This window comes from Salmo salar, chromosome ssa03, assembly GCF_905237065.1.
Source record: "Salmo salar chromosome ssa03, Ssal_v3.1, whole genome shotgun sequence".
NCBI lineage: Eukaryota > Metazoa > Chordata > Actinopteri > Salmoniformes > Salmonidae > Salmo > Salmo salar.
In genome coordinates this window covers 101,592,241-101,617,872 of record NC_059444.1, presented here as the reverse complement: position 1 = coordinate 101,617,872, position 25,632 = coordinate 101,592,241, and the positions used below count along the sequence as shown (strand labels likewise).

The 25,632-nt window shown below is 40.9% G+C and overlaps 1 protein-coding gene across 1 annotated transcript; it reads left to right on the top strand.

Annotated features, from left to right (window-relative positions):
- LOC123741862 (stonustoxin subunit beta-like) lies at positions 1-19,093 on the top strand (the record flags this gene model as incomplete). The annotated part of the gene is made up of 5 exons (XM_045716094.1): positions 1-152; positions 16,549-16,722; positions 16,985-17,031; positions 17,397-17,757; positions 18,925-19,093. Coding segments are annotated over 5 exons (903 nt in total), but the record flags the coding sequence as incomplete, so codon positions are not given.
- Positions 19,094-25,632: the final 6,539 nt, after the last annotated feature.

Genomic DNA, 25,632 nt, shown 5'->3' with positions numbered 1-25,632 from the left:
GAGGAAGGCTGTGATTCTCTGGTCTCAGCTCTGGAGTCAAACCCCTCACACCTGAGAGAGCTGGACCTGAGTAACAATGACCTGAAGGATTCAGGAGTGAAGCTGCTCTCTGCTGGACTGAGGAATCACCACTGTAAACTGGAGACTCTGAGGTCAGTATTCCTGTAGTTGGTCAACAAGTAATAACTGTTCACCAGATCCACATGTGTTTACCAGGCACACATAGTCCACACCATATGTGTTTGGACAGTGAAGCTTACAGTTTTCATTTTGGTGATATGCTCCAGCATGTTGGATTTGAGATCGAATGTTTCATATAGTACAGAATGTCCAGTACAGAATGTCACCTTTTTTTGAGAGTATTCATAATAATCAGTAATCATGTTTTACCATTTAGAAATGAAAGAATTTTATGTATATACAGTGGCTTGCAAAAGTATTCACCCCCCTTTGGCATTTTTCATATTTTGTTGCCTACCTGGTTAAATAAAGGTGAAATAAATAAAATAAAACAACCTGTAATTAAAATAGAATTAAAATAGATTTTGGGGGGGTCTGTATCATTTTATGTACACAACATGCCTACCACTTTGAAGATGCAAAATATTTTAATTGTGAAACAAACAAGAAATAAGAAAAAAAAGAGAACTTGACCGTGCTTAACTATTCACTCCCCAAAAGTCAATACTTTGTAGAGTCACCTTTTGCAGCTATTACAGCTGCTACTCTCTTGGGGAATGTCTCCATAAGCTTGGCACATCTAGCCACTGGGATTTTCGCCCATTTTTCAAGGCAAAACTGCTCCAGCTCCTTCAAGTTGGATGGGTTCCACTGGTGTACAGCAATCTGTAAGTCATACCACAGATTCTCAATTGGATTGAGGTCTGGGCTTTGACTAGGCCATTACAAAACAGTTACATTTTTCCCCTTAAACCACTCGAGTGTTGCTTTAGCAGTCTCAAATCTCTGGAAGACTGAAACAGGTTTCCCTCAAGAATTTCCCTGTATTTAGCCCCATCCATCATTCCTTCAAATCTGACCAGTTTCCCAGTCCCTGCCGATGAAAAACATCCCCACAGCATGATGCTGCTGGGGATGGTGTTCTGGGGTGATGAGAGGTGTTGGGTTTGCGCCAGATATAAGCGTTTTCCTTGATGGCCAAAAAGCTGAATTTTAGTCTCATCTGACCAGAGTACCTTCTTCCATATGTTTGGGGAGTCTCCCACATGCCTTTGGGTGAACACCAAACATGTTTGCTTATTTTTTTCTTTAAGCAATAGCTTTTTTTCTGGCCACTCTTCCATAAATCCCAGCTCTGTGTAGTGTATGGCTTAAAGTGGTCCTATGGACAGATACCCCAATCTCTGCTGTGTAGCATTGCAGCTCCTTCAGGGTTATCTTTGCCTCTCTGATTAACCTCTTACATCTAGATGTGCCGCTAGCGGAACGCCTCGCCAATATCCAATGATAGAGCGTGGCGCAAATTACAAACTCCTCAAAAATCCCAAAACTTCAAATTTTCAAACATATGACTATTTTACACCATTTTAAAGACAAGACTCTCCTTTATCGAACCACACTGTCCGATTTCAAAAAGGCTTTACAACGAAAGCGAAACATTAGATTATGTCAGGAGAGTACCCAGCCAGAAATAATCACACACCCATTTTTCAAGCTAGCATATAATGTCACAAAAACCAAAACCACAGCTAAATGCAGCACTAACCTTTGATGATCTTCATCAGATGACACTCCTAGGACATTATGTTATACAATACATGCATGTTTTGTTCAATCAAGTTCATATTTACATCAAAAACCAGCTTTTTACATTAGCATGTGACGTTCAGAACTAGCATACCCACCGAACACTTCCGGTGAATTTACTAAATTACTCACGATAAACGTTCACAAAAAACATAACAATTATTTTAAGAATTATAGATAGAGAACTCCTTTATGCAATTGCGGTGTCCGATTTTAAAATAGCTTTTCGGTGAAAGCACATTTTGCAATATTCTGAGTAGATAGCCCGGCCATCATGGCTAGATGTTTTGACACCCACCAAGTTTGGCACTCACCAAACTCAGATTTACTATAAGAAAAATTGGATTACCTTTGCTGTTCTTCGTCAGAATGCACTCCCAGGACTTCTACTTCAACACCCAATGTTGTTTTGGTTCCAAATAATCCATAGTTATATCCAAATTGCTGCGTTTTGTTCTTGCGTTCAAGACACTATCCGAAGGGTGAAGCGCCGGCGCATATCGTGACAAAAATGTCAAAATATTCCATTACCGTACTTCGAAGCATGTCAAACGCTGTTTAAAATGAATTTTTATGCAATTTTTCTTGTAAAATAGCGATAATATTCCGACCGGGAGACCTGTCAGTGTTTTCGTTGAAACACTGACAGTTGAAAATGGAGTCTTCACATGCATGCGCGCGCCCGTGTCATTGTTCTCAGAGCGACCACTTTCCAAATGCGCTACTGTTTTTCGCCCAGGGACTGCAGAGTCATCATTCCCCGTTCTGGCGCCTTCTGAGAGCCTATGGGAGCCTTAGAAAGTGTCACGTTACAGCAGAGATCCTCTATTTTCCATAAAGAGGCTATAGAAAGACAAGAAATGGTCAGAGAGGGCACTTCCTGTATGGAATCTTCTCAGCTTTTGGCCTGCCATATGAGTTCTGTTATACTCACAGACACCATTCAAACAGTTTTAGAAACTTTAGGGTGTTTTCTATCCACATCTACTAATTATATGCATATTCTAGTTTCTGGGCAGGAGTAATAACCAGATTAAATCGGGTACGTTTTTTATCCGGCCGTGAAAATACTGCCCCCTATCCTAAACAGGTTAATGCCCCCCTTGCCTGGTCTGTGAGTTTTGGTGGGCGGCCCTCTCTTGGCAGGTTTGTTGTGGTGCCATATTCTTTCCATTTTTTAATAATGGATTTAATGGTGCTCCGTGGGATGTTCAAAGTTTCTGATATTTTTTTATAACCCAACCCTGATCTGTACTTCTCCACAACTTTTTCCCTGACCTGTTTGGAGAGCTCCTTGGTCTTCATGGTACCGCTTGCTTGGTGGTGCCCCTTGCTTAGTGGTGTTGTAGACTCTGGGGCCTTTCAGAACAGGTGTATATATACTGAGATCATATGACAGATCATGTGACACTTAGATTGCACACATGTGGAGTTTATTTAACTAATGATGTGACTTCTGAAGGTAATTGGTTGCACCAGATATTATTTATGGGCTTCATAGCAAAGGGGGTGAATACATATGCACGCACCACTTTTCTGTTTTTAACTTTATTTTTTAAACAAGTCATTTTTTTTTATTTCTCTTGACCAATTTGGACTATTTTGTGTTTGTCCATTACATGAAATCCAAATAAAATCAATTTAAATTACATGTTGTAATGCAACAAAATGGGAAAAACGCCAAGGGGGATGAATACTTTTGCAAGGCACTGTAGTTCTACCATTTGAAGAAGTCTTAATTATTTGGACAAATTCACTTATATTGTATTAAAGTAGTCATAAGTTTAGTATTTGGTCCCATATTCCATGCCTGCAGTGATTACATCAAGCTTGTGATTCTACTAACTTGTTGAATTCATTTGCAGTTTGTTTTGATTGTATTTTAGTTAATGTTTTTCCTAATAGAAACTGATTGGTGAATAATATCCTGTCATTTTGGAGTCACTTTACTTGTATTGTCAGTAAGAATAATTCAAGAATGATGATGAATGAGAAAGTTACAGAGGCACAAGGATCATACCCCCTCTGTTATTGGAAACGGTGAGAGGTTAGTATGTTTTGTTGTATCCTCTGTTATTGGTAATGGTGAGAGGTTAGCATGTTTTGTTGTAGCCTCTGTTATTGGTAGTGGTGAGAGGTTAGCATGTTTTGTTGTAGCCTCTGTTATTGGTAATGGTGAGAGGTTAGCATGTTTTGTTGTAGCCTCTGTTATTGGTAATGGTGAGAGGTTAGCATGTTTTGTTGTATCCTCTGTTGTTGGTAATGGTGAGAGGTTAGCATGTTTTGTTGTAGCCTCTGTTATTGGTAATGGTGAGAGGTTAGCATGTTTGGTTGTAGCCTCTGTTATTGGTAATGGTGAGAGGTTAGCATGTTTTGTTGTAGCCTCTGTTATTGGTAATGGTGAGAGGTTAGCATGTTTTGTTGTAGTCTCTGTTATTGGTAATGGTGAGAGGTTAGCATGTTTTGTTGTAGCCTCTGTTATTGGTAATGGTGAGAGGTTAGCATGTTTTGTTGTAGCCTCTGTTATTGGTAATGGTGAGAGGTTAGCATGTTTTGTTGTAGCCTCTGTTATTGGTAATGGTGAGAGGTTAGCATGTTTTGTTGTAGCCTCTGTTATTGGTAATGGTGAGAGGTTAGCATGTTTTGTTGTAGCCTCTATTATTGGTAATGGTGAGAGGTTAGCATGTTTTGTTGTAGCCTCTTTTATTGGTAATGGTGAGAGGTTAGCATGTTTTGTTGTAGCCTCTGTTATTGGTAATGGTGAGAGGTTAGCATGTTTTGTTGTAGCCTCTGTTATTTGAAATGGTGAGAGGTTAGCATGTTTTGTTGTAGCCTCTGTTATTGGTAATGGTGAGAGGTTAGCATGTTTTGTTGTAGCCTCTGTTATTGGTAATGGTGAGAGGTTAGCATGTTTTGTTGTATCCTCTGTTATTGGTAATGGTGAGAGGTTAGCATGTTTTGTTGTAGTCTCTGTTATTGGTGATGGTGAGAGGTTAGCATGTTTTGTTGTAGCCTCTGTTATTGGTAATGGTGAGAGGTTAGCATGTTTTGTTGTAGCCTCTGTTATTGGTAATGGTGAGAGGTTAGCATGTTTTGTTGTAGCCTCTGTTATTGGTAATGGTGAGAGGTTAGTATGTTTTGTTGTAGCCTCTGTTATTAGTAATGGTGAGAGGTTAGCATGTTCTGTTGTGGCCTCTGTAACTTTCTCACTCATTCTGATTCATGATTCATTCATGATTTTTCTTAATCATGGCATCATCAGAATTTAATTTTTAATCGTCAATCACATACAGTTGAAGTCGGAAGTTTACATACACTTAGGTTGGAGTCATTAAAACGTGTTTTTGAACCTCTCCACAAATTTCTTGTTAACAAACTATATAGTTTTGGCAAGTCGGTTAGGACATTACTTTGTGCATGACACAAGTAATTTTTGAATCAATTGTTTACAGACAGATTATTTCACTTATAATTCACTGTATCACAATTCCAGTGAGTCAGAAGTTTACATACACTAAGTTGACTGTGCCTTTAAACAGCATGGAAAATTCCAGAAAATTAAGTTATGGCTTTAGAAGCATCTGGTAGGCTAATTGACATCATTTGGATGTATTTCAAGGCCTACCCTCAAACTCAGTGCCTCTTTACTTGACATCATGGGAAAATGAAAAGAAATCAGCCAAGATCTCAGAAAAAAAATTGTAGACCTCCACAAGTATGCTTCATCCTTGGGAACAATTTCCAATCGCCTGAAGGTAACACGTTCATCTGTTCAAACAATAGTACTCAAGTATAAACACCATGGGACCACACAGCCGCCATTACCCTCAGGAAGGAGACACGTTCTGTCTCCTAGAGATTAATTTACTTTGGTGCAAATCAATCCCAGAACAACAGCAAAGGACCTTGTGAAGATGTTGGAGGAAACAGGTACAAAAGTATCTATATCCACAGTAAAACGAGTCCTATATCGACATAATCTGAAAGGTTGCTCAGCAAGGAAGAAGCCACTGCTCCAAAACCACCATAAAAAAGCCAGACTACAGTTTGCAACTGCACATGGGGACAAAGATCGTACTTAGCCACATTTAAAATGTTTGCTTCACTGTCAAAATAGCTATGGTGTGGACTGTATACTCAATACAATCTAAATATGATACCTCACTGTCTGTCTTTTGACTGATACTGCTTTTAAACTGGTCTGGTGAGTCTACTCAAATATTTGTACTATACATGTTTCTATCTTCAGGCAATACTTTGATCATTTGTCATTTTTAATGATGATACATTAATTTACGAATAGATATGGCAGGTTTCAGGACACTGATATCTGAAAAATGTTGAAAAATTATACTGCCACTATTTTCACCACCAAAGCATAGCAGTGTGATTTTAATATGATTTGACTCTTTGCAGGCTGTCAGGCTGTCTAGTCACAGAGGAAAGCTGTGCTTCTCTGGTCTCAGCTCTGAGGTCAAACCCCTCACACCTGAGAGAGCTGGACCTGAGTAACAATGACCTGAAGGATTCAGGAGTGAAGCTGGTCTCTGCTGGACTGGAGGATCCCCACTGTAAACTGGAGACTCTGAGGTCAGTATTCCTGTAGTTGGTCAACAAGTGATAACTGTTCACTAGATCCACATGTGTTTACCAGACACACATAGTCCACACCATATGTGTTTGGACAGTGAAGCTTACAGTTTTACATTTGGTGCAATGCTCCAGCATTTTGGATTTGAGATGTTTCATATTAGGTGACCTTACAGAATGTCACCTTTTAGTTGAGGGTATTTTCATATATATCTGTTTTACCATTTAGAAATTAAAGCACTTTCTGTACGTAGTTCTCCCATTTGAAGAAGTCTTAATTATTTGGACAAATTCACTTATATTGTATTAAAGTAGTCATAAGTTTAGTAGTTGTACCATATTCCATGCCTGAGGTGATTACATCAAGCTTGTGATTCTACAAACTTGTTGAAATCATTTTTCAGTTTGTTTTGGTTGTGTTTTGGATGATGTTTTTCCTAATAGAAACTGAATGGTGAATAATGTCCTGTCATTTTGGAGTCACTTCACTTGTATTGTCAGTAAGAATAGAAGATGTTTCTGAACACTTCTACGTTCATGTGGATGCTACCATGATTATGAATAATCATGAATGAATCGTTAATGATGATGAATGAGAAATTTACAGAGGCACAAAGATCAGACCCCCTCTGTTATTGGTGTTATTCTGTATACTTCTGGCCCTTCTTTGGACACTGTGTTAACTAACCTCTAGACGAGCTTCAATGCCATACAACTCTCCTTCCGTGGCCTCCAACTGCTCTTAAATACAAGTAAAACTAAATGCATGCTCTTCAACCGATCGCTGCCTGCACCTGCCCGCCTGTCCAGCATCACTACTCTGGACGGTTCTGACTTAGAATATGTGGACAACTACAAATACCTATGTGTCTGGTTAGACTGTAAACTCTCCTTCCAGACTCACTATAAGCATCTCCAATCCAAAGTTAAATCTAGAATTGGCTTCCTATTTCGCAACATAGCCTCCTTCACTCATGCTGCCAAACATACCCTCGTAAAACTGACCATCCTACCGATCCTCGACTTCGGCGATGTCATTTACAAAATAGCCTCCAATACCCTACTCAATAAATTGGATGCAGTCTATCACAGTGCCATCCGTTTTGTCACCAAAGCCCCATATACAGTGGGGGAAAAAGTATTTGATCCCCTGCTGATTTTGTACGTTTGCCCACTGACAAAGAAAGGATCAGTCTATAATTTTAATGGTTTATTTGAACAGTGAGAGACAGAATAACAACAAAAACATCCAGAAAAACTCATGTCAGAAATGTTATAAATTGATTTGCATTTTAATGAGGGAAATAAGTATTTGACCCCCTCTCAATCAGAAAGATTTCTGGCTCCCAGGTGTCTTTTATACAGGTAACGAGCTGAGATTAGGAGCACACTCTTAAAGGGAGTGCTCCTAACCGCAACTTTGCTTCTGGTACGCAAGCTGTTTTCATTAGTTCCCCGCATCCAGTGCAAGCGGGAGGGATTGTTAATTCCGCTACCGAACTGCCCCTAATCAAAACCAAACAAAACGGCCTAAACCCAGCTGTCAGAAAACACAGAAAATGTCACTTTTTTCAATGTGTCAATCACTCTCGAGTCATCTGGGACCCGCGGGCTAAGCCCAAGGGACTACTATGAGGGCACTGGAACATTCGTAGTGTCATTCCAAAAAGTGATCAAATTCAACATCTACTCACAGACTCCAACCTTACTTCCTCTGCCTCTCAGAGACATGGCTCCATACAAACTCTCCATGTGCTGCTTTGATTGTGCCTGGCTACAATGTTTTCAGGAGAAACAGGATTGAAGGAAGAGGAGGGGGTCTGATGATTTACATTAAAGAACATATCCGATGTAAACAAATTGAGTGGTCATGTGATAATGAACTAGAATGTATTGGCCTGAACGTTACACTGTCTCCCCAAATGTCCTTTACCCTTATTGGAATGTATAGACCACCTTCCACCAAAAGTGTGTTTTTTGATCAGTTTAATAACATGCTTAGGGAATGTGATTTTGGGAAGGAGGTCATCTTAATGGGAGATTTTAATATTAATTATGAAGACAAGTCTTGTAGGAAAACCCTCAAACGGATCACTAATACCTTTGACCTTACACAGCTCGTTAAAGGGCCAACCAGGGTGACTTGTTGCTCTAAAACACAGATTGATTTGGTGTTCAGTAATAAACCAGAGAGAGTGACTAAATCATTCAATATGGTTACTGGGCTATCTGATCATAATTTGACACTTATAGCCAGAAAGTTGTCTAAGAGCAGGTTTAAGCTCTCTACTGTTAGAAAGCCGGATCAACTAAGAATACCTAAGATCGAATTAAACTATTTTGAAAAAGCAATTAATGGAATTAACTGGAATGATCTCTTGTCCTATACAGACGTGGAAGCTGATAGTGAGGTTTTTCTATCCACAATCCAGGCTACAATAAATGGTTTCCTAAAGAAAATCAAATCCAAACCTGGCCAAAAGAGCACTCTTCCTGGGCTAAATGGAGAAATGTGGAAATTGATGAAAGAACGAGATTATGCTCTAAAAACAGCCCTAAAATCCAAATTAGAGCATGACAGACGTAGGTTTACCATGTTGAGAAATAAGGTGATGAAAGAAATCAGACAGGCCAAGGCAAACTTTTTTATTAACATAATTGGTGAGGCAAAGGGAAATTGTAAATTGATCTGGGAGAATCTAAAAAAGTTAACAGGGAAAGACCATAGTAACACTGCAAAAAGACTAGAAATCATGGTGAATAACAATCTAACACAGGATGCAGTCGAAATAGCAATAGCCTACAATTCCTACTTTATTGACTCTGTCAAGGTACTGACACAGAACCCCTCCACTGGTTTATTGGGCTCAGTGCTAGTGAATGACGCTCAACCTGTCTTCATCATAAGGGAGGTTTCTGAGTCAAAGGTGAACAAGGTGATTAGCTCACTAAAGAACTCTAAAGCCAAAGATGTGTTTGGGCTGGACTCTACCTTTCTTAAAAACTACAAAGAGTCACTCATTGGCCCCATTACTAAGGTCACCAACACATCTATTGGTCTGGGGGTGTTTCCAAGGGTATGGAAGTCAGCCATAATAACGGCCATCTTTAAATCGGGCGACCCTGCTGATGTGAGTAACTACAGGTCCATTAGTACACTACCTGTAGTGTCGAAGGTTGTTGAAAAGTGTGTAGCAGAACAACTGATTTCCCACCTCAACAACAGCCCCTTCACATTACACTCCATGCAGTTTGGCTTCAGAGCGAAACACTCCACAGAAAAGGCCAACTGCTTTCTTCTGGAAAATGTGAAGTCCAAGATGGACAAAGGGGGCGTTGTTGGGGCTGTGTTTCTGGACCTAAGGAAGGCTTTCGATACTGTTAACCATGAGATTCTCATCACAAAATTGTCCAAGTTCAACTTTTCCCCCGATGCCTTGAGATGGATGAAATCATACCTTGAAGGCAGAACTCAGTGTGTCAGAGTGAGCAATGAGCTGTCGCCCACTCTTAGTTATGATATGGGCGTGCCCCAAGGGTCAATACTGGGGCCCCTCCTGTTCAGCTTGTACAATAATGATCTGCCTTCCGTCTGCACTGGGTCTGAAGTTCAAATGTATGCAGATGATTCAGTGATATATGTGCATGCAAAGAGCAAACTACAAGCTGCACAAGAACTCACTACTGTAATGGTCCAGGTTACAAAGTGGCTCAGTGACTCGTGTTTGCATCTCAATGTGAAAAAAACAGTTTTCATGTTCTTCACAAAGAGGGCAACAGATGCTACTGAGCCAGTTGTCTATGTGTCAGGGGAGAAGCTCCAGGTGGTATCTGATTTTAAGTACCTTGGAATCATACTTGATTCCAACCTCTCTTTTAAAAAGCATGTGAAAAAGGTCATTCAAATAACCAAATTCAACCTAGCTAATTTCCGATTTATACGAAATTGTTTGACCACAGAGGTAGCAAGACTGTACTTCAAATCGATGATACTCCCCACTTAACATACTGCTTGACTAGTTGGGCCAAAGCTTGCTATACAACATTAAAACCTATTCAGTCTGTCTACAAACAGGCTCTCAAAGTGCTCGATAGGAAGCCCAATAGCCATCATCACTGTTACATCCTCAGAAAGCATGAGCTCCTGAGTTGGGAAAATCTTGTGCAATACACCGACGCATGTCTTGTATTCAAGATACTAAATGGCCTAGCTCCCCCCTCTCCCCCTCCGCTCCCCCCTCCACTCAGTATTTTTGTTAAACAGAAAACCCAAACATATGGCAGCAGATCCACAAGGTCTGCCATGAGAGGTGACTGTATAGTTCCCTTATTAAGGAAAAGCACCTTTAGTAAATCCGCTTTCTCTGTGAGAGCGTCCCATGTCTGGAATACACTGCCATCAGACACACATAACTGCACCACATATCACACTTTCACAAATTGCATGAAGACATGGCTAAAGGTCAATCAGATTTGTGAACATAATCACTAGCTGTGTATTACCACTTTCCATGTTGTCTGTTGTCTGTAGCTTGTGAGGTGTGGAAACACTTTGTTGCTTTTATGGATTTTGTCTTGTTGCTTTTTGTTCTATGTTGCTCTGTCTGTATGCTACGTCTTGCTTGTTCTATGTTGCTCTGTCTGTATGCTATGTCTTGCTTGTTCTATGTTGCTCTGTCTGTATGCTATGTCTTGCTTGTCCTATGTTACTCTGCGTGTGCTCACTGTTCAATGATTGTCTATATTGTAATTGTTTTTAATAACCTGCCCAGGGACTGCGGTTGAAAAATTAGCCGGCTGGCTAAAACCGGCACTTTTACTGAAACGTTGATTAATGTGCACTGTCCATGTAAAAATAAAATAAACTCAAACTCAAACTTGTTACCTGTAAAAAAAGACACCTGTCCACAGAAGCAATCAATCAATCAGATTCTAAACTCTCCACCATGGCCAAGACCAAAGAGCTCTCCAAAGATGTCAGGGACAAGATTGTAGACCTACACAAGGCTGGAATGGGCTACACGACCATCGCCAAGCAGCTTGGTGAGAAGGTGACAACATTTGGTGCGATTATTCACAAATGGAAGAAACACAAAAGAACTGTCAATATCCCTCGGCCTGGTGCTCCATGCAAGATCTCACCTCGTGGAGTTGCAATGATCATGAGAACGGTGAGGAATCAGCCCAGAACTCCACGGGAGGATCTTGTCAATGATCTCAAGGCAGCTGGGACCATAGTCACCAAGAAAACAATTGGTAACACACTACGCCGTGAAGGACTGAAATCCTGCAGCGCCCGCAAGGTCCCCCCTGCTCAAGAATACATATACATGCCCGTCTGAAGTTTTCCAATGAACATCTGAAAGATTCAGAGGACAACTGGGTGAAAATGTTGTGGTCAGATGAGACCAAAATGGAGCTCTTTGACATCAACTCAACTCACCGTGTTTGGAGGAGGAGGAATGCTGCCTATGACCCCAAGAACACTATCCTCACCGTCAAACATGGAGGTGGAAACATTATGCTTTGGGGGTGTTTTTCTGCTAAGGGGACAGGACAACTTCACTGCATCAAAGGGACGATAGACGGGGCCATGTACCGTCAAATCTTGGGTGAGAACCTCCTTCCCTCAGCCAGGGCATTGAAAATGGGTTGTGGATGGGTATTCCAGCATGACAATGACCCAAAACACACGTCCAAGGCAACAAAGGAGTGGCTCAAGAAGAAGCACATTAAGGTCCTGGAGTGGCCTAGCCAGTCTCCAGACCTTAATCCCATAGAAAATCTGTGGAGGGAGCTGAAGGTTCGAGTTGCCAAACGTCAGCCTCGAAACCTTAATGACTTGGAGAAGATCTGCAAAGAGGAGTGGGACAAAATCCCTCCTGAGATGTGTGCAAACCTGATGGCCAACTACAAGAAACGTCTGACCTCTGATTGCCAACAAGGGTTTTGCCACCAAGTACTAAGTCATGTTTTGCAGAGGGGTCAAATACTTATTTCCCTCATTAAAATGGAAATAATTGTATAACATTTTTGACATGTGTTTTTCTTGATTTTTTTTGGCTGTTATTCTGTCTCTCACAGTTCAAATAAACCTACCATTAAAATTATAGACTGATCATTTCATTGTCAGGGTGCAAACGTACAAAATCAGCAGGGGATCAAATACTTTTTCCCCCCACTGTACTACCCACCACTGCGACCTGTACGCTCTCGTTGTCTGGCCCTCGCTTCATACTCGTCGCTAAACCCACTGGCTCCAGTTCATCTACAAGACCCTGCTAGGTAAAGTCCCCCCTTATCTCAGCTCGCTGGTCACCATAGCAGCACCCACCTGTAGCACGCGCTCCAGCAGGTATATCTCTCTGGTCACTCCCAAAGTCAATTCCTCCTTCAGCCGCCTCTTCTTCCAGTTCTCTGCTGCCAATGACTGGAACGAACTACAAAAATCTCTAAAACTGGAAACACTTATCTCCCTCACTAGCTTTAAGCACCAGCTGTCAGAGCAGCTCACAGATTACTGCACCTGTACATAGCCCCTCTATAATTTAGCCCAACTACCTCTTCCCCTACTGTATTTATTTATTAAGCTCCTTTGCACCCCATTATTTCTACTTTGCACTTTCTTCCACTGCATATCTACCATTCCAGTGTTTTACTTGCTATATTTTATTTACATTGCCACCATGGCCTTTTTTTGCCTTTACCTCCCTTATTTCACTTCATTTGCTCACATTGTATATAGACTTATTTTTCTACTGTATTATTGACTGTATGTTTGTGTAATACCCTTGTTTGAACCAAGTATTGAGTTTATTTGTTATAATTAATTGGTATTATATTTAAAAGATGACTGAATTGCTCCTAAACTGTAATGTTGTTAATGCATTATGCTTTTTGAAGAAATATTTATTTAATGTATAAGTGAATAGTTTGTTTTACTTTGAAGTTTACGTTTTGACCAATAAGGTCGCTTGTTAAGTTGTGGCCAATGGGAGTTGACCTGGTTAACGGGAGGGAAAAAGACGTTGATGAAAGGATGGACGTTTTACCTCAGGACGGTTGGTGAAGAAAAATTATAAAAGAAGACGACAGAACTACAACAAAACCCATAGCTACTAAGACATGAAGGGAAATACATGCTTTATTTAATAAAAGAGTTGTTATAATTTAGTTAAAACTTAGTAAAGACTGAAGCTACCGTCTCGTTGTGGAGGTATTAGCCAGCTAGAGGTTAGCCTAGCATCGTGTGACACCGGGAGATAATTGCTTGGGAAGCTTAACGAGTTCGTGTTGCCATGGGGATATCGGTTACTAAGGAATACTGTCTGCATGGGTAGCTGTGTTGCCATGGGGATATCGGTTACTAAGGAGTACTGTCTGCATGTGTCGCTGTGCTTGCCTTGGAGTTTGTGAGGAAACCTGCATGGAACTGCCATACTTCGCTGAGGGAATATCTACCAAGTCGTGAGTAACCACAATGTGAGGTGCTTAATTTGGACACTGGTTGTGCACGACTCATTGGGGTTTATTATTTTTTTTATTTCTTTTGATGTTGTGTCTGAACATGTATTTGTGTTTGAAAATGTTTTAATACACATATGGAACATTATGTATGTTGCCTTGGTGGAGTCATTAATTGTTTTAATTTAATGCACGGGATGGTTTATCCTGATTCAATAACAGAAACCTATAATCATTTCATCTGAAGTTAATACCCTATTGTCATAACCCTAGATAGTTTACAATAGGAATTCTTATTGGAGATGTCCTTCTCACCTAAAGTCCCATGCTGCTGAGATACTCTACATATGTTAATGTTGTGAGAGTCATATTCAAGCCTGGTGAGAGGGTTACATTTGTTTAACTCCATGTGTTACTCTGTGTTGTTATATGTGTCGAACTGCTTTGCTTTATCTTGGCCAGGTCGCAATTGTAAATGAGAACTTGTTCTCAACTTGCCTACCTGGTTAAATAAAGGTGAAACAAATAAATAAAATTGGTAATGGTGAGAGGTTAGCATGTTTTGTTGTATCCTCTGTTATTGGTAATGGTGAGAGGTTAGCATGTTTTGTTGTATCCTCTGTTATTGGTAATGGTGAGAGGTTAGCATGTTTTGTTGTAGCCTCTGTTATTGGTAATGGTGAGAGGTTAGCATGTTTTGTTGTATCCTCTGTTATTGGTAATGGTGAGAGGTTAGCATGTTTTGTTGTAGCCTCTGTTATTGGTAATGGTGAGAGGTTAGCATGTTTTGTTGTAGCCTCTCATATTGGTAATGGTGAGAGGTTAGCATGTTTTGTTGTAGCCTCTGGTATTGGTAATGGTGAGAGGTTAGCATGTTTTGTTGTAGCCTCTGGTATTGGTAATGGTGAGAGGTTAGCATGTTTTGTTGTAGCCTCTGTTATTGGTAATGGTGAGAGGTTAGCATGTTTTGTTGTATCCTCTGTTATTGGTAATGGTGAGAGGTTAGCATGTTTTGTTGTATCCTCTGTTATTGGTAATGGTGAGAGGTTAGCATGTTTTGTTGTAGCCTCTGTTATTGGTAATGGTGAGAGGTTAGCATGTTTTGTTGTAGTCTCTGTTATTGGTAATGGTGAGAGTTTAGCATGTTTTGTTGTAGTCTCTGTTATTGGTAATGGTGAGAGGTTAGCATGTTTTGTTGTGGCCTCTGTTATTGGTAATGGTGAGAGTTTAGCATGTTTTGTTGTAACCTCTGTTATTGGTAATGGTGAGAGGTTAGCATGTTTTGTTGTAACCTCTGTTATTGGTAATGGTGAGAGGTTAGCATGTTTTGTTGTAGCCTCTGTTATTGGTAATGGTGAGAGGTTAGCATGTTTTGTTGTGGCCTCTGTTATTGGTAATGGTGAGAGGTTAGCATGTTTTATTGTAGCCTCTGTTATTGGTAATAGTGAGAGGTTAGCATGTTTTGTTGTAGCCTCTGTTATTGGTAATGGTGAGAGGTTAGCATGTTTTGTTGTGGCCTCTGTTATTGGTAATGGTGAGAGGTTAGCATGTTTTGTTGTGGCCTCTGTTATTGGTAATGGTGAGAGGTTAGCATGTTTTGTTGTGGCCTCTGTTATTGGTAATGGTGAGAGGTTAGCATGTTTTGTTGTGGCCTCTGTTATTGGTAATGGTGAGAGGTTAGCATGTTTTGTTGTGGCCTCTGTTATTGGTAATGGTGAGAGGTTAGCATGTTTTGTTGTATCCTCTGTTATTGGTAATGGTGAGAGGGTAGCATGTTTTGTTGTATCCTCTGTTATTGGTAATGGTGAGAGGTTAGCATGTTTTATTGTAGCCTCTGTTATTGGTAATGGTGAGAGGTTAGCATGTTTTGTTGTAGCCTCTGTTATTGGTAATGGTGAGAGGTTAGCATGTGTTGTTGTAGCCTCTGTTATTGGTAATGGTGAGAGGTTAGCATGTTTTGTTGTAGTCTCTGTTATTGGTAATGGTGGGAGGTTAGCATGTTTTGTTGTATTCTCTGTTATTGGTAATGGTGAGAGGTTAGCATGTTTTGTTGTAGCCTCTGTTATTGGTTCTCTGTAACTCTCTCACTCATTATTATTCATGATCTTTCTCAATCATGGCAGTCACAGGCTTGATGTAGTCATTGCAGTCAAATATTATGGGACCAAATACTAAACTTTTGACTAATTTAATACACTATGAGTGAATTGGTCAGAAAACATATGAAAACATATGACTTCTTTAAATAGGGGGAATAGATACATAAACTGCTTTCATTTTTCTAAACGGTGAAACAGATATGTTTGAAAATATCCTAAAATAAAAGGTGACATTATATACTGTCACCACATATGAAACATTTGATCTGAAATCCAAAATGTTGGAGTTTAGAGCCACATTTAAAATGTTATCTTCACTGTCAAAATAGATATGGTGTGGACTGTATACTCAATACAATCTAAATCTGATACCTCACTGTCTGTCTTTTGACTGATACTGCTTTTAAACTGGTCTGGTCAGTCTACTCAAATTTTTGTACTATACATGTTTCTATCTGCAGGCAAAACTTTGATAATTTGTAATTTATATTATGATACATTAATTTATGAGTAGATATGGAAGGTTTCAGGACACTGATAGATCTAAATATGTTGAAAAAATATACTGCCACTATTTTCACCACCAAAGAATATCAGTGTGATTTTAATATGATTTGACTCTTTGCAGGCTGTCAGGCTGTCTAGTCACAGAGGAAGGCTGTGCTTCTCTGGTCTCAGCTCTGAGGTCAAACCCCTCACACCTGAGAGAGCTGGACCTGAGCTACAATCACCCAGGAGACTCAGGAGTCAGACTGCTCTCTGCTGGACTGGAGGATCCACACTGCAGACTGGAGAAACTCAAGTATGTAGAGGGTTTATGTCAATGTTCATATCAGACATGTTTGACTTTTCAGGCTAGTTAAGACAAACATTCTGACCACCACTTGGACAAAGTTATATGTGTGTGTGTGTGTGTGTGTGTGTGTGTGTGTGTGTGTGTGTGTGTGTGTGTGTGTGTGTGTGTGTGTGTGTGTGTGTGTGTGTGTGTGTGTGTGTGTGTGTGTGTGGTAGTCATTGAGGGATACACCTGAACACACAGTCTGTTTTTCTGCTTACCGCTACAGTGTGGAACATGGTGGAGAGAACAGAATGAAACCTGGGATTAGAAAATGTGAGTGTTGACTGCTGTGAAGAATATGACTAAGAATAAGTCTTAATTCGAGTTAAGTCAAAGACCACCATCATTACTGACTTGGTCATATTAAATATCATCTGTAGTTCTACAGAAGCACAAATCAGGGACACCAACGTTTACAAAGAGTTGATGTGTGTGTGTGTGTGTGTAATTAATGTGAATAAGTGTGTTTTATATTACCATACAGTATAACATATGATCATTCAACAAGTCTCAAGTTACCTTAACTTCTCCTTTTGATACCTAGAAACATCTACATTAAATGAATTAGTGAAAAGTGAGTTAACATTCTAATGTGAATGATGATGATTTCTAATATTGTGTCTGGTTTCATCCATCAGATGTCTGTGATCTCACACTGGACCCAAACACAGTACACAGACTCCTCTCTCTGTCTGAGGAGAACAGAAAGGTGACATGTAGGAGAGAGGAGCAGCCGTATCCTGATCACCCAGAGAGATTTGAGGACTGGAGACAGGTGCTGTGTAGAGAGGGTCTGACTGGGCGCTGTTACTGGGAGGTAGAGTGGAGTGGGGGGGCTGGTATAGGAGTGGCATATAAAGGAATCAGCAGGAGAGGAAGGGGTGATGACTGTTGTCTTGGATACAATGACAAGTCCTGGAGTCTGATCTGCTCTGACAACAGTTACATTGCCTGTCATAATAATAACTCCACTACCATAGACGTCCCCTCCTCCAGCTGGTATAATAATAACTCCACTACCATAGACGTCCCCTCCTCCAGCTGGTATAATAATAACTCCACTACCATAGACGTCCCCTCCTCCAGCTGGTATAATAATAACTCCACTACCATAGACGTCCCCTCCTCCAGCTGGTATAATAATAACTCCACTACCATAGACGTCCCCTCATCCAGCTGGTATAATAATAACTCCACTACCATAGACGTCCCCTCCTCCAGCTGGTATAATAATAACTCCACTACCATAGACGTCGCCTCCTCCAGCTGGTATAATAATAACTCCACTACCATAGACGTCCCCTCCTCCAGCTGGTATAATAATAACTCCACTACCATAGACGTCCCCTCCTCCAGCTGGTATAATAATAACTCCACTACCATAGACGTCCCCTCCTCCAGCTGGTATAATAATAACTCCACTACCATAGACGTCCCCTCCTCCAGCTGGTATAATAATAACTCCACTACCATAGACGTCCCCTCCTCCAGCTGGTATAATAATAACTCCACTACCATAGACGTCCCCTCCTCCAGCTGGTATAATAATAACTCCACTACCATAGACGTCCCCTCCTCCAGCTGGTATAATAATAACTCCACTACCATAGACGTCCCCTCCTCCAGCTGGTATAATAATAACTCCACTACCATAGACGTCCCCTCCTCCAGCTGGTATAATAATAACTCCACTACCATAGACGTCCCCTCCTCCAGCTGGTATAATAATAACTCCACTACCATAGACGTCCCCTCCTCCAGCTGGCATAATAATAACTCCACTACCATAGACGTCCCCTCCTCCAGCTGGTATAATAATAACTCCACTACCATAGACGTCCCCTCCTCCAGCTGGTATAATAATAACTCCACTACCATAGACGTCCCCTCCTCCAGCTGGTATAATAATAACTCCACTACCATAGACGTCCCCTCCTCCAGCTGGTATAATAATAACTCCACTACCATAGACGTCCCCTCCTCCAGCTGGTATAATAATAACTCCACTACCATAGACGTCCCCTCCTCCAGCTGGTATAATAATAACTCCACTACCATAGACGTCCCCTCCTCCAGCTGGTATAATAATAACTCCACTACCATAGACGTCCCCTCCTCCAGCTGGTATAATAATAACTCCACTACCATAGACGTCCCCTCCTCCAGCTCCCACAGAGTAGGAGTGTATCTGGACTGGTCAGCCGGCACTCTGTCCTTCTATAGAGCCTCCTCTGACACCCTGACCCACCTGATCACATTCACCTCCACATTCACTGAGCCCCTCTATCCAGGGTTTAGGGTTGATGATGTTGACTCTTCAGTGTCCCTGAAATAATAACTGGACACACACACACACACACACACCCACACTGGACACACACACCCACACTGGACACACACACACACACACACTGGATACACACACACACACACACTGGATACACACACACACACACACACACTGGATACACACACACACACACACACACACACTGGAAACACACACACACACACACTGGATACACACACACACTGGATACACACACACACTGGATACACACACACACTGGATACACACACACACTGGATACACACACACACTGGATACACACACACACACACTCACTGGACACACACACACTCACTGGACAAACACACACACTGGACACACACACAAACACACTGGATACACACACTGGATTCACACACACAAACACACTGGACACACACACTCACTGGACACACACACACTCATTGGATACTCACACGCTTCACACACACACTGGATACACACACACTGGATACACACACACACACACACACACACACACACACACACACACACACACACACACACACACACACACACACACACACACACACACACACACACACTGGATACACACACTGGAAACACATACACACACACACCCTGGATACACACACACACACACACACACACTGGATACACATACACACTGGATGCACACACACACACACAGGATACACACACACTCACTGGACACACACACGCTTGACACACACACACACTCACTGGATACACACACACTGGATACACACACACTGGATACACACACACACACACACTGGATCCACACACTGGATACACACACACAACACACACACACACACACACACTGGACACTCACACATGTTAAATCAGTTTCTGGACCACAGGTTCTAGAACAGCTTCTATCCCAGTTCTATCTGCCTGTTAAATCAGTTTCTGGACCACAGGTTCTAGAACAGCTTCTATCCCAGTTCTATCTGCCTGTTAAATCAGTTTCTGGACCACAGGTTCTAGAACAGCTTCTATCCCAGTTCTATCTGCCTGTTAAATCAGTTTCTGGACCACAGGTTCTAGAACAGCTTCTATACCAGTTCTATCTGCCTGTTAAATCAGTTTCTGGACCACAGGTTCTAGAACAGTTTCTATATAGGGAAGGTAGGGGAGAGGAGGGGGGTATAGGGAAGGTAGGGGAGAGGAGGGGGGTATAGGGAAGGTAGGGGAGAGGAGGGGGGTATAGGGAAGGTAGGGGAGAGGAGGGGGTATAGGGAAGGTAGGGGAGAGGAGGGGGTATAGGGAAGGTATAGGGAAGGTAGGGGAGAGGAGGGGGTATAGGGAAGGTAGGGGAGAGGAGGGGGGTATAGGGAAGGTAGGGGAGAGGAGGGGGTATTGAAAAACTGAGTTTAAATGTATTTGGCTTAGGTGAATGTAAACTTCCGACTTCAACTATATATAAGCTGCAGACTCCCAATCCAAAGGTTGGGTGTTCAATTCTAGCGCTAGAAAGTTTGTTATTGTATTTTATTAAGCTTTTCCCTTTACTTTACACTAATCTTAACTATTCAGAATGAATGCCTAAACTTAAGTTTTAGTTTCATGTTTGCCGAGTTTGACTGAAAAGCTAAAATATGGCAACAGCTGGTGTAGTTAAAACATCAAGCCATGGTGTAATTCTGCTACTGCAGTTACAGCACAGGTTGGCATTTTATTTGAGGATTAGATTGTTATTGTTACAACTGTTTATAAGGAAAATACAGACACATTTTATATGTTCAAATCATGTTGGAAATCAATGAAAGCATATTTTGTTGTTGTTGCAATATACAACTGGGAAGAGCAAGGACAATTGTAGAGGGTCAAACCAAATCTGGTAAATCAAACCAAATGTATTTATAAAGCCCTTCTTACATCAGCTGATATCTCAAAGTGTTGTACAGAAACCCAGCCTAAAACCCCAAACAGCAAGCAATGCAGGTGTAGAAGCACGGTGGCCAGGAAAAACTCCCTAGAAAGGCCGGAACCTAGGAAGAAACCTAGAGAGGAACCAGGCTATGAGGGGTGGCTAGGAAAAACTCCATAGAAAGGCCACTTTTGAAAAATGCACTTTTCGTAGTAAGTTTAGGAGAACGTACGTAGCAGGTTAGGAGAAAAAGGTTATGATAATTAGGTTAAGGTTAGGAAAATGGTTAAGGTTAGCTAATATGCAAAAAAAGTATTATATACTTAGATGTCAATTTGACAAAAGCTGTATCCCATCTAGACATATTGCCGCTTTCCATGTTGTCTGTAGCTTGTGAGGTGTGGAAACACTTTGTTGTTTTTATACTATGTTGCTCTGTCTGTATGCTACATCTTGCTTGTCCTATGTTGCTCTGTCTGTATGCTACATCTTGCTTGTCCTATGTTGCTCTGTCTGTATGCTACATCTTGCTTGTCCTATGTTGCTCTGTCTGTATGCTACATCTTGCTTGTCCTATGTTACTCTGCGTGTGCTCACTGCTCAATGATTGTCTGTATTTTTGTTGTAATTGTTTTTAATAACCTGCCCAGGGACTGCGGTTGAATATTAGCCGGCTGGATAAAACCGGCACTTTTACTGAAATGTTTATTAATGGTGCACTGTCCCTGTAAAAATAAAATTAAAATAAACTCCAACATGACTGAGGAAAGTGGCAAGGCAAAATACTTTCTATAAATATTGTTAGGGGTGCTTAACAATTAAATGATTTGTAAAAAAAAAAAAAATACATTTAGACTCAATATATTTTACAATACAACTAATAACAGAAAGATACATTTCTTCATAAACACACCAGCTGATTCGCAGGTCTGCAGAGCCGCTTCAATCCACTAGAGGGCAGCAGATGTATTTTTATTTTACCTTTATTTAACCAGGCAAGTCAGTTAAGAACACATTCTTATTTACAATGACATATAACAGAATGCAGTTCGATAATTTGTTTCAGAATGATGGTTTTAATCAGGTGTTTATTCAAGCTGACATTTATCTCATTACCTGACGTAACAGAGTTATGTTAGCGTTTACTTGCACCATCGAGAGCATCCTGTCAGGCTGTATTACCGCCTGGTACGGCAACTGCACCGCCCGCAACCACAGGGCTATCCAGAGGGTGGTGAGGTCTGCCCAACACATCACCGGGGACAAACTACCTGCCCTCCAGGACACCTACACCACTCGATGTCACAGGAAGGCCATAAAGATCATCAAGGACAGCAACCAATGAGCCACTGCCTGTTCACCCCGCTATCATCCAGACGGCGAGGTCAGTACAGGTGCATCAATGCTGGGACTGAGAGACTGAAAAACACCTTCTATCTCAAGGCCAACAGACCGTTCAATAGCCATCACTAGTCGGCCACCACCCGGTTACTCAACCCAGCACCTTAGAGGCTGCTGCCCCATAATGGAACACTGGTCCCTTTAATAATGGAACACTATGGAACACTGGTCCCTTTAATAATGGAACACTGGTCACTTTAATAATGGAACATTGGTCACTATAATAATAGAACACTGGTCCCTTTAATAATAGAACACTGGTCCCTTTAATAATGGAACACTGGTCACTTTAATAATGGAACACTGGTCACTTTAATAATGGAACACTGGTCACTTTAATAATGGAACACTGGTCACTATAATAATGGAACACTGGTCACTATAATAATGGAACACTGGTCACTATAATAATGGAACACTGGTCACTATAATAATGGAACACTGGTCACTATAATAATGGAACACTGGTCACTATAATAATGGAACACTGGTCACTATAATAATGGAACACTGGTCACTTTAATAATGGAACACTGGCCACTTTAATAATGGAACACTGGTCACTTTAATAATGGAACACTGGCCACTTTAATAATGGAACACTGGTCACTTTAATAATGGAACACTGGTCACTAATAATGGAACACTGGCCACATTAATAATGGAACACTGGTCACTTTAATAATGGAACACTGGTCACTATAATAATGGAACACTGGTCACTATAATAATGGAACACTGGTCACTATAATAATGGAACACTGGTCACTTTAATAATGGAACACTGGCCACTTTAATAATGGAACACTGGTCACTTTAATAATGGAACACTGGCCACTTTAATAATGGAACACTGGTCACTTTAATAATGGAACACTGGTCACTTTAATAATGGAACACTGGTCACTATAATAATGGAACACTGGTCACTTTAATAATGGAACACTGGTCACTTATATCCTTAATAATGGAACACTGGTCACTATATAATGGAACACTGGCCACATTAATAATGGAACACTGGTCACTAATAATGGAACACTGGCCACATTAATAATGGAACACTGGTCACTATAATAATGGAACACTGGCCACATTAATAATGGAACACTGGTCACTTTAATAATGGAACACTGGTCACTATAATAATGGAACACTGGTCACTATAATAATGGAACACTGGTCACTTTAATAATGGAACACTGGTCACTATAATAATGGAACACTGGTCACTTTAATAATGGAACACTGGTCACTAATAATGGAACACTGGCCACATTAATAATGGAACACTGGTCACTTTAATAATGGAACACTGGTCACTTTAATAATGGAACACTGGTCACTAATAATGGAACACTGGCCACTTTAATAATGGAACACTGGTCACTTTAATAATGGAACACTGGTCACTATAATAATGGAACACTGGTCACTATAATAATGGAACACTGGCAGAATCACTTGTCACGACTCCGGGATGCTGGCCTTCTAGGCAGAGTTCCTCTGTCCAGTGTCTGTGTACTTTTGCCCATCTTAATATTTTTATTTTTATTGGCTAGTCTGAGTTATGGCTTTTTCTTTGCAACTCTGCCTAGAAGGCACACAGCAGAGATTCAGACGTGAGACAGCAGGGTAGTCTCTCTGACCAATCAGTGATAATCAAATCAATCAACCAATCAATTAATGGGAATAACATCTGGTTTGTTTCTCAGGGTGTATACTGGGAATAACATCTGGTTTGTTTCTCAGGGTGTATAATGGGAATAACATCTGGTTTGTTTCTCAGGGTGTATAATGGGAATAACATCTGGTTTGTTTCTCAGGGTGTATAATGGGAATAACATCTGGTTTGTTTCTCAGGGTGTATAATGGGAATAACATCTGGTTTGTTTCTCAGGGTGTATAATGGGAATAACATCTGGTTTGTTTCTCAGGGTGTATAATGGGAATAACATCTGGTTTGTTTCTCAGGGTGTATAATGGGAATAACATCTGGTTTGTTTCTCAGGGTGTATAATGGGAATAACATCTGGTTTGTTTCTCAGGGTGTATAATGGGAATAACATCTGGTTTGTTTCTCAGGGTGTATAATGGGAATAACATCTGGTTTGTTTCTCAGGGTGTATAATGGGAATAACATCTGGTTTGTTTCTCAGGGTGTATAATGGGAATAACATCTGGTTTGTTTCTCAGGGTGTATAATGGGAATAACATCTGGTTTGTTTCTCAGGGTGTATAATGGGAATAACATCTGGTTTGTTTCTCAGGGTGTATAATTGGAATAACATCTGGTTTGTTTCTCAGGGTGTATAATGGGAATATGGCAGTGTGTCTCTGACAGTCACTTAGGGAGATACTGTATCTCTCTACACACACACACACACACACACACACACACACACACACACACACACACACACAGAGTGATGGCAGGCCGTGGGGAAGTTGTTTTGGCCCTCAGCCAGGTCATTTACTAGAGCGATTCAAGTTTTACGTTTTAATGTTAAAATGCAGTGAAGACAGTGAAAAGCCTTTCCTGCTCTAAACCCAACGATGCGGTGACCAACGTCAATACAAAACACAACAGGTAAGAAGCCACTCTGAACGTCAATACAAAACACAACAGGTAAGAAGCCACTCTGAACGTCAATACAAAACACAACAGGTAAGAAGCTACTCTGAACGTCAATACAAAACACAACAGGTAAGAAGATACTCTGAACGTCAATACAAAACACAACAGGTAAGAAGCCACTCTGAACGTCAATACAAAACACAACAGGTAAGAAGCCACTCTGAACGTCAATACAAAACACAACAGGTAAGAAGCCACTCTGAACGTCAATACAAAACACAACAGGTAAGAAGCCACTCTGAACGTCAATACAAAACACAACAGGTAAGAAGCTACTCTGAACGTCAATACAAAACACAACAGGTAAGAAGCCACTCTGAACGTCAATACAAAACACAACAGGTAAGAAGCCACTCTGAACGTCAATACAAAACACAACAGGTAAGAAGCTACTCTGAACGTCAATACAAAACACAACAGGTAAGAAGCCGCTCTGAACGTCAATACAAAACACAACAGGTAAGAAGCCACTCTGAACGTCAATACAAAACACAACAGGTAAGAAGCTACTCTGAACGTCAATACAAAACACAACAGGTAAGAAGCCGCTCTGAACGTCAATACAAAACACAACAGGTAAGAAGCCACTCTGAACGTCAATACAAAACACAACAGGTAAGAAGCTAC